The 12,417-nt window shown below is 47.4% G+C and overlaps 1 protein-coding gene across 1 annotated transcript; it reads right to left on the bottom strand.

Moving 5' to 3' along the window:
- Positions 1-693: 693 nt before the first annotated feature.
- Positions 694-11,581, bottom strand: TOR3A (torsin family 3 member A). The gene is made up of 6 exons (XM_053244105.1): positions 10,890-11,581; positions 7,697-7,798; positions 6,732-6,997; positions 6,162-6,337; positions 4,970-5,094; positions 694-4,185 (listed from the first exon to the last, which is right to left on the bottom strand). The coding sequence occupies exons 1-6, from the start codon at positions 11,227-11,229 to the stop codon at positions 3,935-3,937; spliced, it is 1,260 nt and encodes a 419-aa protein (XP_053100080.1). The 5' UTR covers positions 11,230-11,581; the 3' UTR covers positions 694-3,934.
- Between the last annotated feature and the right edge of the window lie 836 nt (positions 11,582-12,417).

Raw genomic sequence — 12,417 nt, 5'->3', positions numbered from 1 at the left:
AAGTAGGTTCAGCAGCATTTCATGCTCTAGAAGGTAAATCTGGTGTCACTTAATGGCTGAGTCAAACTGCAATTGAGGCCCCAACTGAGGCCCTAAGTGATCTTAGGGCCTCAGTCCCCCATATTGCAGATGGGCATAACACTGACCCACTTTACAAAATTGTAATCTTCACTCACAAGGCAATATATGTAAGCAGTATACAAATGTGCAATATTTGAGAAAAGAGCTTAGAGAGTGGCCAGGCACATTGTACTGTTAACCCGGTTTTAAAGATATGGACCTAAACATGGGCTGCTGAATCCTGTGTAGGCCACATGCTGAGTTTGAGCAAAACTAGTATGCTTTCAGGAAGCATGTTGTATGGTACCACATCACTCAAACAAAATGGCGAGGAGCAGTGCCTTGGTAAGCTCCAAACTTGTATTAGGGTTGTAGTTAATTGATGATATATGTACCATTGTCACCAAAATCCTCTGCTGTGCACACCTAACGGTATTGTCTTTTATAGAGAGGAGCTTCTCTTGAAGCAGAAGTATTGGAACTAACTTGCATCTATCACACACACATTGCTGCCCCTCCAGCTAGCTCAGGGTAGCATAAATGGCATTTTGCCATTTTATTCACTTATTTCATTACTATACCACCTCTGGGTGTTTTTCAGATGGTTAAAAAAACAACCGTGAAACAAAGTAAAACCGCTAAAACAAATGCAGCCTTTATCCTTGCAATGTTAGACTGAAACCAAAGTGCATACACACACTCACTCCTGTGAGTTTTGAATAAAAGTTTCTATAGTTCAAATCTCTCCACATCATTGCATTGCTGGAAGTCTACCCAGTGTTCTCCCTTGGGCTATAGACTGCCTTGGGAGAACTTTGCCAAGTTCGCTGAACCCTGTGGAAGCCATGTGCTTAATATTTCACTTATGGCTTTCAACCCCAAAACTACGACAGGGCCACAAGTCCAATGGCCAAACAGCGGATCACACATCTCTGTAGTATTGCATCTCTTTTTCACAACAATGACTACGTTGGAAGGTATTATTGACCTCCAGACGAGAAAGTAAACATTTGGACATTTTTGCTTTGGTCATACATGCTTTGTCATTTGGCAGGCAAACATAGACAGCAAATACAAGCTTATAGTATTTTTTCTAGCCAGCAGTCATAAAGTGTAATAAGCAAATAGAACCTCTGCAGTTTTGTGTAATCCTTAGGGGCTGTGGTCTGTGCCCTCTGCGCAACCATTCTGTGTAGGAAATAATTTGTAACTCTCATAAGAAATTAACCCACAACTGAACATGTATGTACTTCATTGACTATAAAGGAACAGAGAAGTAGCAACTGGACATAGCTTTGCAGCATAGACAAGCACAGAAAATCAACTGGGCTTGACTTTGCCACACAAAACCTGCCCAATAACTTCTATGCTGGTTGTGTGTTACCACCTACTATGTTACATTTCGAGCTGAGTAAAGTGTCACTTTTAGAATGCGAGTGTGCAGAAAATCCCAGTTGCCGACATGCTTTCCATAGATTATGCCTCCTTTTGAAAAGGCCTAATTTGGATGGATAGATAGCAGTTGTGTGTACTGAGCAGTGGCACCCATCCCCTTGGACCTTGGGGCCCAAATCCATCAGCACTCCTGCTGCCCCCCTAGGAATCTCTTCCTTGTACCAGCATCAACAGATTCCTCCACAATAGCAGCCTGGTGCTCACCAATGGTAGTATCTGCATGTGTGGGCAGGCTGCTGCTCCTTCCCCCACCCAGTGATCAGCTGTTCAATGGGTAGGGGCTGGCTGAGGCAGTCAGCCTAGTGCACTGTGCACTACCGCCTCTCTGCTTGCTTTCCTGCCCAACCAGCAATCCCTAGCTCTTTTGGACAGCAGGTACATAAAGCCCAAAGAGGCAGAGTGGTGCCCATGAGTGCTGCACACTGTGTGCCTACTGCTGTTGCCTAAGCTTGCCACCTTGGCCTTGCTCGTGCCCCCAGAGTCATCCTAGCTTGTATTTATTTATTGAGGGAGGAAGAGAGAGGATGCTTATTCTGAACCAACCCCCCCAGCCCATTAGGTCTAGGGTCCAACATTACCTAGCTGCACCTCTAGTGTTGAGGGTATGGGATTGCAGCAGCCCCACACATTGGGTACCCTCTGCCATATCTAATCCCAACAGGCAATCATGCATGAACTTGCCCAGAACCTCAGTTCAAACCTCTACCCACTGTTGTCATTACCACACATAAAATCATGCGAACAACTGCATGATTCAGGCCTATGCACATTTATTTTTAAAGTTTTCTACACTGCCTTTCTCTGAAAGAGTCAGAGCAGCTTACAAATAGGATTTAAAACAATCTTCAATAACAAAAACACTCAAAATTCACACAATCTATATAAGCAGCATAATTATTACCGACATAAAAGTGAACATTAAAATCAGCTAATGATAGAGCAGCACAATGGAGAAGTTCCTCACGTGGTCTCAAAGGCTTGCTAAAACAAGACTTAAGCTTATGTCTAAAAAGAAGCTGGGACAGATCCAGCCATATTTCCACAGGAAGGGACTTCCATGATGAAGGGGCTACCATTGGAAAGGCCCACTTGTAAGTCTCCGCCACTTGAGTCTCAGTAGCTGGTGGGAGGCACAAGAGGGCCTCTCTAGAAGGTCTTATGGGCTAGGCAAATCCCTTAAGGACTGCCCTGCCCCACATGTATCTAGGGCTTTAAAGGTAACCAGCAGCATCTTGCATCACAGCTGGAAACAAACTAGCAACTAGTGCATAGATTACCCCATAGGCTTTCAGCAAATACTAGATCCGTCTCTAGGTGTCTAGTGGGCTAAGAAGCTCCATAGGTAATCCAGGGTGCAGCTTGGATGTGTCTGGTCCAAACAGGGCTGAAGTAAGCACCCCTTGATACAGGTTATGAACACTTAGTTTAACCACCCTTTGTATTTTGTGCTATAACAGAAGTCTGTAACAGTGCCAAGTTTTCGTTTACAAAGATGTGGATGTGCAATGCTAGCAAATGCTGACCGGCTTGTGCAAACAGTGGTTGCCTTATCTCACACAGACTGTACACTTATTGCTCAACATGCTTGGCACACTTAAGCGCTGGGTTGGAAGTGCATCGTGCTGGAACATGCAGTTCTGACTTGACACCAACCATGACTTCTATGCACATGCACACTTTGATCATACCAGCATGGCCTTCCAGCTTTAAATGCCTTCATGGGTAAACTTAATCAGATTTTGCATGTGTGAGTTCTTGATTGTCTATGCGTACTTAAGGAAATAGCAATTGGCCATAGCTTTCCAACATACCACAAACAACTCATGTGTGTTGAAAGCTGGATAAAGAAAAGTATCCAGTCTTCAAGTAACAGCAGTCTACCTCATTCCTACCTCACAATCTTCGTTCAAGGACACTGGAAGAGGAAGTAGCCTATTGCATGGCAAGCAAATTTTCTGGTTCTTTGTTCAGTCAAGTTCTTAAAAGAGCAAAGCAGGAAGTTGTTTCTGCTTTTGTAAAGTGGCCCAAAGAAGCTCCAGGCATGAAAACAAAATGAAGAACTTTTGCTCATCTTGGAGTTCCGTTCCTATTTTTTTCTCCAAGACCAGCCTAGACACACAGTGCAATGGACGAGTGAGTGCCCTAAACTGCAAGTGCCTCTTCAGCAGCACTCTTAATGTAGATTCCAGCTACATGATGTTTCCTCCTTGACAACACCTCTACTTTTCTGATGCAAGTTCTTTAGTAAGCTCCTGCAGCAGGTTTCAGCGTTGCCATTTTTTTCAGGCCCAGCAGCCCCCACATTGTAGGGAATTTTAATGTCCCGTCACAGTACAACAAATGTTACAAGATATCTGGCCCTTGGATAAGTAATAGAGTTGGTTGCACTGCAGTTCTCTTGTGCAGCCAAACCCTAACATCAGGATATGAAGTAGTTTATACGCTGGGAAACTGACTTGCAGCCCTGTGCAGAGAAAAGTTTCTCCTCCTTGGGGACAAACACCATCATCCTTGCAACTTCATCCAATGCTTCTTCAGTGAATGGAAGGCCCCGGGCCAAGAAAGCGTCTTGAGCACACAGCTTCACGTGGCGATACTCCAGGGGTAGAAAAGGTACCAGGAAGTCGATGAGGTTCTCTTCCAGAAGCCAGTTCTGGGCATAACCCTCATCTGAAAACAACATCAGGTATGAATGCTTGAAAATGTTTCTTCCAAAAACATTGTGCCTCTCACTTCCCACAGACATCAACCAGGAAATAGGTTAGTATTTGTTTACAGTTTTCATGCGGAACTTCAGCCCTCCAGCTGTTTTTGGACTACAACGCCTATCATCCCCAACTTCAGTGGTCAATAGGGATTATGAGAGTTATAGTCCTCTGCAGGAGCCAAAGTTTTGCAGTCCTGTGTTATGCAAATATGGCACATTAGAGAGTAATATCAGGGAGGACAGACAGACTTCTGTCCCCAAAAGCTTACAATCTAAATGGAAGGAAAAGATGAGGGAAAGAGATGATGGTAACAAGAAATGAATGTCAGCAAATGCAATTAAATTTGCTGCAAAATCTAGAACTCCATATATGTTTCAGCAAGTGCCTGTTATCCCATGTGTGAAAAGAGCCATTTCATGCATAATGCGGCTGCAGTGCCGCATTTGCCGCAGAGTATGTGCTTGAAAGGGAACCCCATCCAGTGCTGTGGGTATTCATTACATTCAATTGAAATTCTCTTTTTAAATCCACTTAAAAATCACCAATGTGTGAAGTGGAATCTAAACACATTATTAAAAGGAAGTGTAGAGGTATACACTGCAGTGTGTACGGGGAAATGTGCATATTTGCTGGGCAATGTGAGAAGTGGCCTTCACATCATTTCTGCAAGTATTCCAGACCTTTTGGGTCTCAAAGAACCAGGGCTGCAGTACTGCCTAGTATGTTAGGAACAAGCAGTCTCTCACCTGTGGACCCCAGCAATTCTGTCCGCAAATATTGTTCCAAATATTCCATGGTGATTTCCTCTCTGGCTCTACCAGCACGCCAGAAAGCCAAGGCCACCTCATTAATTACGTTGCCACCAGTATTGCTGGGGGGGGAGAGAGAGGAGAAAAGATTATTTGTGGTGGCTGGCCAACAAGATTGTGTCCTCCTGATTTTATTGCAATATAATAGGAACAAAACTCCTAGAGATCAAAAAGCTGCAACTAGCTGGCTGAGAGAATTCTAGCAAACTCAGCATATTTCAAATGTTCAAAAAACTTTACCTAAGTCAATAGTCGTTACAAGAACCCCATGAAGTAGGTCTGTATTATTACCCGCATATTGCAGGTGGCTGGACTGAGGTTGAGAAAACAGCAGCTTGTATACCTAGTGAATTTCAGCTTGCAGTAAGAGATGAACCAGAGATGCACTGATTGCAGCTTTTAAATGTTGCCTCTCTGCATGTAGCAAGCCATTGCAGAATGGAGAAAATGAGATGCTATTCATGTGGGCAAAGCACATGACAGAGTGGCAGGTTCCATTGCCCCAGACAGAAGGCCGGAAGAACTCTGCCCTGCACTCTGAAAAGGATGTGCATTAAGGTACGGTTCAGCCCATGTATGCAGGAAATGCTAGCCTGAACTAATTCTTGGCCCTGCTTCAACCCACCCACAGAAAGTCAGCAAAAGGCTAAGAAAATTGGCATGAACCCTACTAGTATCAAGGGGCCAGAGAGCCTAGTAGCAAGGGGCTCTATTCCTACCAGAAAACTGAGACTCCAAAACTGACCAATATTATAATTCTTTTTCATACACAGGAATGACTTTCATGAGCAATTCACCTGTCAATAGGAAGCAGGTAAGGTTCTTGGCAATATTCAAAGACTTGGTATTGGATGTATTCAAGACAACACTGCAGAAAAACAGTATACTTTCAGAGGGTTGGAACTCTTCTGAAACAGAGTGACTTGTGCTTTTCAGCTTGCATGTCTAGGGCCGAGCCATTCAACAACTTGTAGCAGGTGTCATATTGCTCAGAACTAGTGACATTCCCAAGTAAAAGCTATTCCTTCCTAAACTCACAGGATTTTAACAATTTCAAGAGCATCCGGGAAAGGTGATCCTTTTCTATAACCTTAGTCTTTGACCAAAAAAACCTGCCAACCACCCTCACCTAAGGAATAAGAAGATGGACCGCCGGTAATCAATCATATCAACACTGTCATAGTGATCCATATAGGGCTTGATGACATCTAGGAGACCAACATGAAGCTTCTCTGCCTCATCAAAGATGAAAAGTGACTGCTTGCACAGCTGCACCGTCTCGCTGATCTGCTTCGCTAGCTGGACCTGAGTAGTCCAAGAGAAATAGGTGAGTCACAAGGTAGAAAACTATGCATAAAACGGTAAACACAATGTAGGGAGCAGCAGATAAAAGAATGGACAGGTTAATACTTCTGCTGTTTATTTTAATTTAAGTTGCCCTTGCTTCACGGTTTCAGGTAGAAATAAATGATGCAGACTAAAAACAAATATAGATTGGAAAACTCAGGCTGCATTGTATCTTGTCCAGGAAGGCTAGAATTCTGCCACAGTCCTAGGATTACAATTGCTATCTGGTACACAGTTTGCAGAGATGGGCACTCACCCAACATCAGGAAACACCAAACAATACCTGCACTAGCATCCCCTTCTATAGCTTACTGGGCATACTAGTTAATCCTCTGGGGAAAATTCCTCTCACCTTATACATGTCCACATACTTGGGGTGGGGGAAGTGAAACAGTGAGATAAAGACTTTGACACATTCACTCTTCAGACCATCCCGGTAAAGGTGTTCTGCCATTATCCGAGTGACAAAGTTTTTGCCTGTCCCAGACCAGCCATGAAATGAAAGGGCCAGTGCTTTCTCTGGCTGTGGGGTCTCCAGGAAGCCCTGAACTGCTTTCAGAACTACATCTTTTGCCAGGTGTTGTCCATGGAGTCGCTTGCTCAAGTCCAGCTCCAACCCTATTAAAAAAAAAAAAAAAAGGTTGGCCGGGCCGGGGTGGGGTGAGATAGAAATAGGAGAGAGAGAGAGTTGCATTTCATTTGAGGGTTGAGAGAAACAAACTGAACGGGGAGAAGGCATTCTTCCTCTAAGAACAGGGTTGCATAGAAAGTCCCAAGCATGGGAGGTAAGAAGGGAACACTTACTTTATGCCTATAGGCAGACCTGCCCATGTCCCACCAGTGCCTGAGGCACTGTGGTGAGCCATCTCACACCAAGCTCTCCCCATACATCCAACCAGCCCCTATCTTTCCTTACCTGATGGTGGTGGGGTGGCAATGGCAGCAGGAGCTGCCCTTCTGCTGAGCGTGTTCCTGCCTTTTCAAAAATCAGAGCCCATGCTGCTGCTCCATTCCCCGCCGTGTGTGTGAGAGAGAAAAGGCAGGGGAGTGGGATGAATTGGAAGACCACCTCAAGGAGGAGGGGTGGTGATGCTATTGCTGCCACCACCAGTTTGGGTAGGGCCAGGGAAGCCCTGTGAGGTGCTTGGCAAAGGAGGGTGTGTGTGTAAAATATAAACTCTCTTAGAAACGAACACAAAACCCCACATCACCTACAGTTTCTTGGCTTTCTAGAACCCTTGCTATGCTTCTAGGACAGCACCATCTGAGGAAGCAGGTGGGGGCTGTGACACAGTGGCTCTCAGACAAAGTCTTTACCTGTGATGTTGTTGGTCACTCTGCAGTCTCCTGTCGCACAGCACTTTCCAAAGCTGCAGTACCACTTGGAGACAATTTCGCTCATGAGGGGCAAGCTCCACCCTAGAAGGAAATCAAGCCAATTTGGGGAAAGGAAGAAGAGAGATGCCTCTCTCATTCATCAGTGCAACACCCCTCCCAAGATAGGTGGCTACTGTTGCTTCCCTTGCACAGATAGGGGGACTAAGGTGGAGAATTGCCTGCCCCAAGCAATCAATGCTCCTCTGGTGCTTCAAGCTGCCCTCATCTCCCCTTCCTTTGTGCTCCCAAAAATAGCTAGGAGGGTTGGGGGAGGGGGAAAAGAGAGAGGCTGGCCCACTCTTGTCTTTCTGTCCCAAGGTGCTTCAGGCCTGCTACAGTTCTTATTGGTACTTTCAATAAGAGGCCTAAGTGGTATCTGTGGTGTGCTGTGTCTTTCTCTAGTTAAGTCTACTGTGTCAGATGAGACTCCGAATGAACAATGAGAGCCTGGCTGCTGTTATCCATGCCCTGGGTTGGCAACCTCTAATCTGGATTGTTGCAATGTGGTGTATATGGGATTGTCTTTGAAGACTTCTTGGGGAAAGTCTTATCTGAACTGAGTTTGGATTGACAAGACCTCCACCTTGTCTGGATTGTTCAGACTGCCAATTCTGTTAGTATACAGCTGTGATGTTACTAACTAGGAGCAGCTACAGAGAGAATATCTAACCAATACTTAAACTCCTACTTAAAGCTTCATTTCTAGACACAATTCACAGTCCTGACTGTCACTTAAAAAGTCTTAAATGGCATGGGAGCTGGCTACCTGAAGGATCCCGCTCCTACACATGAGCTTGATTTAACATTACCATTTTCACTGGAGGTGCTCTTCTGAGCCCCCTCACCATCTGCGATTAGGCAGATGGTGAACTGAGATAGGGTCTTCTCAGTCGTGGCACCTCACGTGTGGGACGCGGTCCCCAGAGAAGCTCACTTGGTTTACACTCTGGGGTATTTCCAGCAACAGGCAAAGACTTTATTTGCTTAGGCATTCCAGCACACTCAATAGCTGGTTTTACTTTTTGTTTTATGATTCTGCTGGTATAATGATGTAGCCATCTCTGTGTTTTTATTTTGTTGGACTCACTTCTGCTGCATTTTGTTGTCCTTACAATGGTATGCTGCCCTATGAGCTCTTTCTGAAGCCCAGCTTATACATTTTCAAAATAAAGTTGCCTGTTGAAGACAGACAAGCTGCTTGGATACAGCAATCCCCCTCCCACCCCAGCTTTGTTCAGCAAAAAAAAAATTCTAGTCTTTTTCTGGATGGTCTCTCATTCTTTCCATCCAATTTCCTCCCACCCAGTCCTTTCAAGAATGTGGACAAAATATAAAAGGACATGGAGAATTAACAATGGATACGGCCTGTTCTACACATACAGCACAATGAGGTGATCCTAAGGTGGTAGAATATAATATACCATTCCAGACTACACTGAAGGGACACATGTTTAATGTGTCTTTCCTGTAAGGAAAATTTTTATGAAAGTAGATAAGCACAGCAGGGAACAGTGGGCTAGATCCTTTCTCCCTGATGTGCCATTTTTGCAGGATTTTAAAATTTTATTTTCAACAGGCGAGCATTAGAAATGGCACCTCCTGCAGTCTGAAATGGCACAGTCCACCTTTTTGCCTTGTTCTGCTGCATGAATAGACCAGGTCAGGGAGGGTGTATCAGCTTCACAGATTCAGGCATCAATCTATTTATAAAATGTCTTAGTCACCTTTCTGTAACAATTACACTCATGGCAATGTATAACCCACCGTGACAAACCAGCATAACTCCTTTTAGTACAGACTAAAAAGAACTGAGACAAGTTTCACTAGCTGAAACCTAGGAACAGTTTCACTTTCTCCTTTAGTCAGTTTCTGCTGACTACTTCCTGGAGGCAGGTATAATGCTGTGACAGGCCACATGATTTATTTGTTTATATACCAACTATAAATATTAAAATACGACAGTCATTTCAAAATATGGCACATACCATAACATACAGTCCACCATAGGGACAAAAATAATAAATCAACAAAAAGAGAAACAACCCCTGTCACCACAAGCTGCAAAATAAGACTCAGACACACAAATGTTACAGGAGCTTAGTCCAAAGCCCCAAACTAGGATGAGAACATTTCAGCCCGCAGTGCACACATTCCTTAGTGAACGTTTCCAAGTTCACTAAAGCAGTCCTGACCTTTTCCTCCCCTCTGGCAGCAGTTGCCTCTTGGAGCAGGAACTAGGAGTGTGCCCAGACTGGTTCGGAGGCCATGCTGGAGGCCTCTGAACCGGTCCGGTTCCGAGCCGGTCCGGCGGCTCGGCACGGGAGGGGGGGTTGTAGCTTTAAGGGCGGCGGGGTAGTACTTAACCCCCCCCCACCGCTCTTCCCCCTCCGGTGCTGTAGTTTTTGTAAAAGTTTCTGGGGCGGCAGCATTCCTCCCTGCCGCCCCTGGCCCCGTCGTTAGCCCTCCAGTGCTCCAGTAGGCTACACGCATGCGCCCGTTCTGGCACGCGCGCGCACTCGCCACCACCGCGCGCTCCGTACGCATCACACATCGACGTGTGATGTGTATGGAGTGCATGCACACACTCACTGCTGCCGTGCGCGTGCTCCGTATACGTCACACATCGACACGTGACGCGTACAGAGCGCGCGCGGGGCCGCGAGTGTGCACGCATGCCAGAACGGGCGCATGCGTTTAGCCTACTGGAGCACTGGAGGGCTAACGACGGGGCCAGGAGTGGCAGGGAGGAATGCTGCTGCCCCAGAAACTTTTACAAAAACTACAGCGCTGGAGGGGGAAGAGCGGTCCCTAGCAGGAACTTAGGAAGCTGCCTTCTACTGAGTCAGACCATTGGTCCAGGTAGCTCAGTCTTGTCTGCACAGACTGGCAGTGGCTTCTCCAAGGTTGCAGGCAGGAATCTCTCTCAGCCCTATCTTGGAGAAGCCAGGGAGGGAACTTAGAACCTAGATGCTCTTCCCAGAGTGGCTCCATCCCCTGAGGGGAATATCTTACAGTGCTCACACTTCTCCCATTCAAATGCAAACCAGGGTGGCCCCTGCTTAGCAAAGGGGGGGCCATTCATGCTTGCTCCCACAAGACCAGGCCCTAAACGTGATGGGTGCCAGGCCCTTACCTTGCTGTTCCAGGATGACCTCGCGGCCGCCTGCCTCCTGGTCCACGCTCAGCATCTCTTGCCCCTCCTCCTCCTCCTGCTCCTGGCACTCCTCCTCCTCCTCCTGCCACAGCCTGCAGGCCAGGAACTGCCAATACCTCTTGGAGAGGGCGCTCACGGTCCCCAGCTGCTTCTGCAGCCTCTCGTAGTGTGCGTTGCCCAGCAGGGTCGAGCTCCCCTGACCCTCCTCCCTGCGCTCCCACGGCCTCCCTTGCCTGGCTTGCCCCTGCGCGCCCATCAATGCGAAGCAGAGGCAGAGACCCGGCAGGAGGGAAGAATACACGCTCCTCGTGCCCACCATGGCGTCGGCCAAGCGAGGCTGGCCAGACAGTCCCAGAGCCTTGCGCGAAGTCGCGGCACTCGGCTGCTGCCGCGTCCCAACCCAGCGCTTGCCCTGCTGCTGCAACAACAGTAGCTAATGAGTTCAATTCCTAATCGGGCTGTGTCCGGGAAACTGATCTCACTTCCCAACGGCCTGCAACAACGTGGGGTTGCCGCCTCGGGGACTGCCCTCCTGACGCGCACAGACGTGGAGGCAGGACGGCAAGGGGCGGGAGGCGGCGCTTCTTTTGCAGAGCGGAATTAGGGCTGCAAATGCACCGAGGACATGGGGGAGGGCCAGGACAGAAGGCGAGGCAGCTTCTACCCATTCAGATCATGTTAGGGCGGTGGCGAACACTCCGTCGCTTTGTAATCCCTGATCAGAAGGCTCCAGAAGGAGGCGGGGATGGCTTGTCCCGCCCCGCCCCCGCCCCCGCCCCCGCCCCCAGGTCTGCTTCAGAAATCTATATCATCGCTCGCCCACCGATAAATGCTCTTTGCTCCTTCTGTGCCCCCTCCCCCATTTCTAATGGTGCCGCCTCTGCACAGCACCGGCACCGCAAACACCCTTGCCCCGCCCAACAGGGTGACTGACACCGAGAGACACAAGGCGGCTGCCTCAGTCCTACCATTTCACTCACCAAGCTGCCTCGAGTTCGCCTTCGGGAAGTAAACTTGTGTGCGGAATCCAAGGGGGAACCCCATTGTGGAGGGCACAAGAGGAGGGAGGTTTCTTGAGGAATGGAGTAGAAACGCAATCCAGCCATCACGGATGACACAGGTGATGGATGAATAGGAAGCTGCCTTATACCGAGTCAGACCATTGCGCCATCTAACTCAGTATTGTCTACACAGATTAGCAGCAGCTTCTCTAAGGCTGCAGGCGGGAATCTATCTCACAGCTCTATCTGGAGATGGCAGGGAGGGAACTTGGAACCCTCTGCATGCATGTGCTCTTCCTAGAGTGGCCCCATTCCCTAAGGGGGAAGGGGATATCTTAAAGTGCCATATGTAGTTTCCCATTCAAATGGGAAACCAGGGTGAAGCCTGCTTAGCAAAGGGGACAATTCATTCTTGCTACTACAAGACCAGCTTTCGTCCCCTTGGAGCACTCCTGACCTTGGGCTAGACTGGAATTCTTGTCTGTCTGGAGTGCTTCACTGTATTT

This window comes from Hemicordylus capensis, chromosome 4, assembly GCF_027244095.1.
Source record: "Hemicordylus capensis ecotype Gifberg chromosome 4, rHemCap1.1.pri, whole genome shotgun sequence".
In the NCBI taxonomy this organism is placed as follows: Eukaryota; Metazoa; Chordata; class Lepidosauria; order Squamata; family Cordylidae; genus Hemicordylus; species Hemicordylus capensis.
The sequence above is the reverse complement of the archived record's forward strand: the minus strand, read 5'-3'. Positions and strand labels throughout refer to the sequence as shown.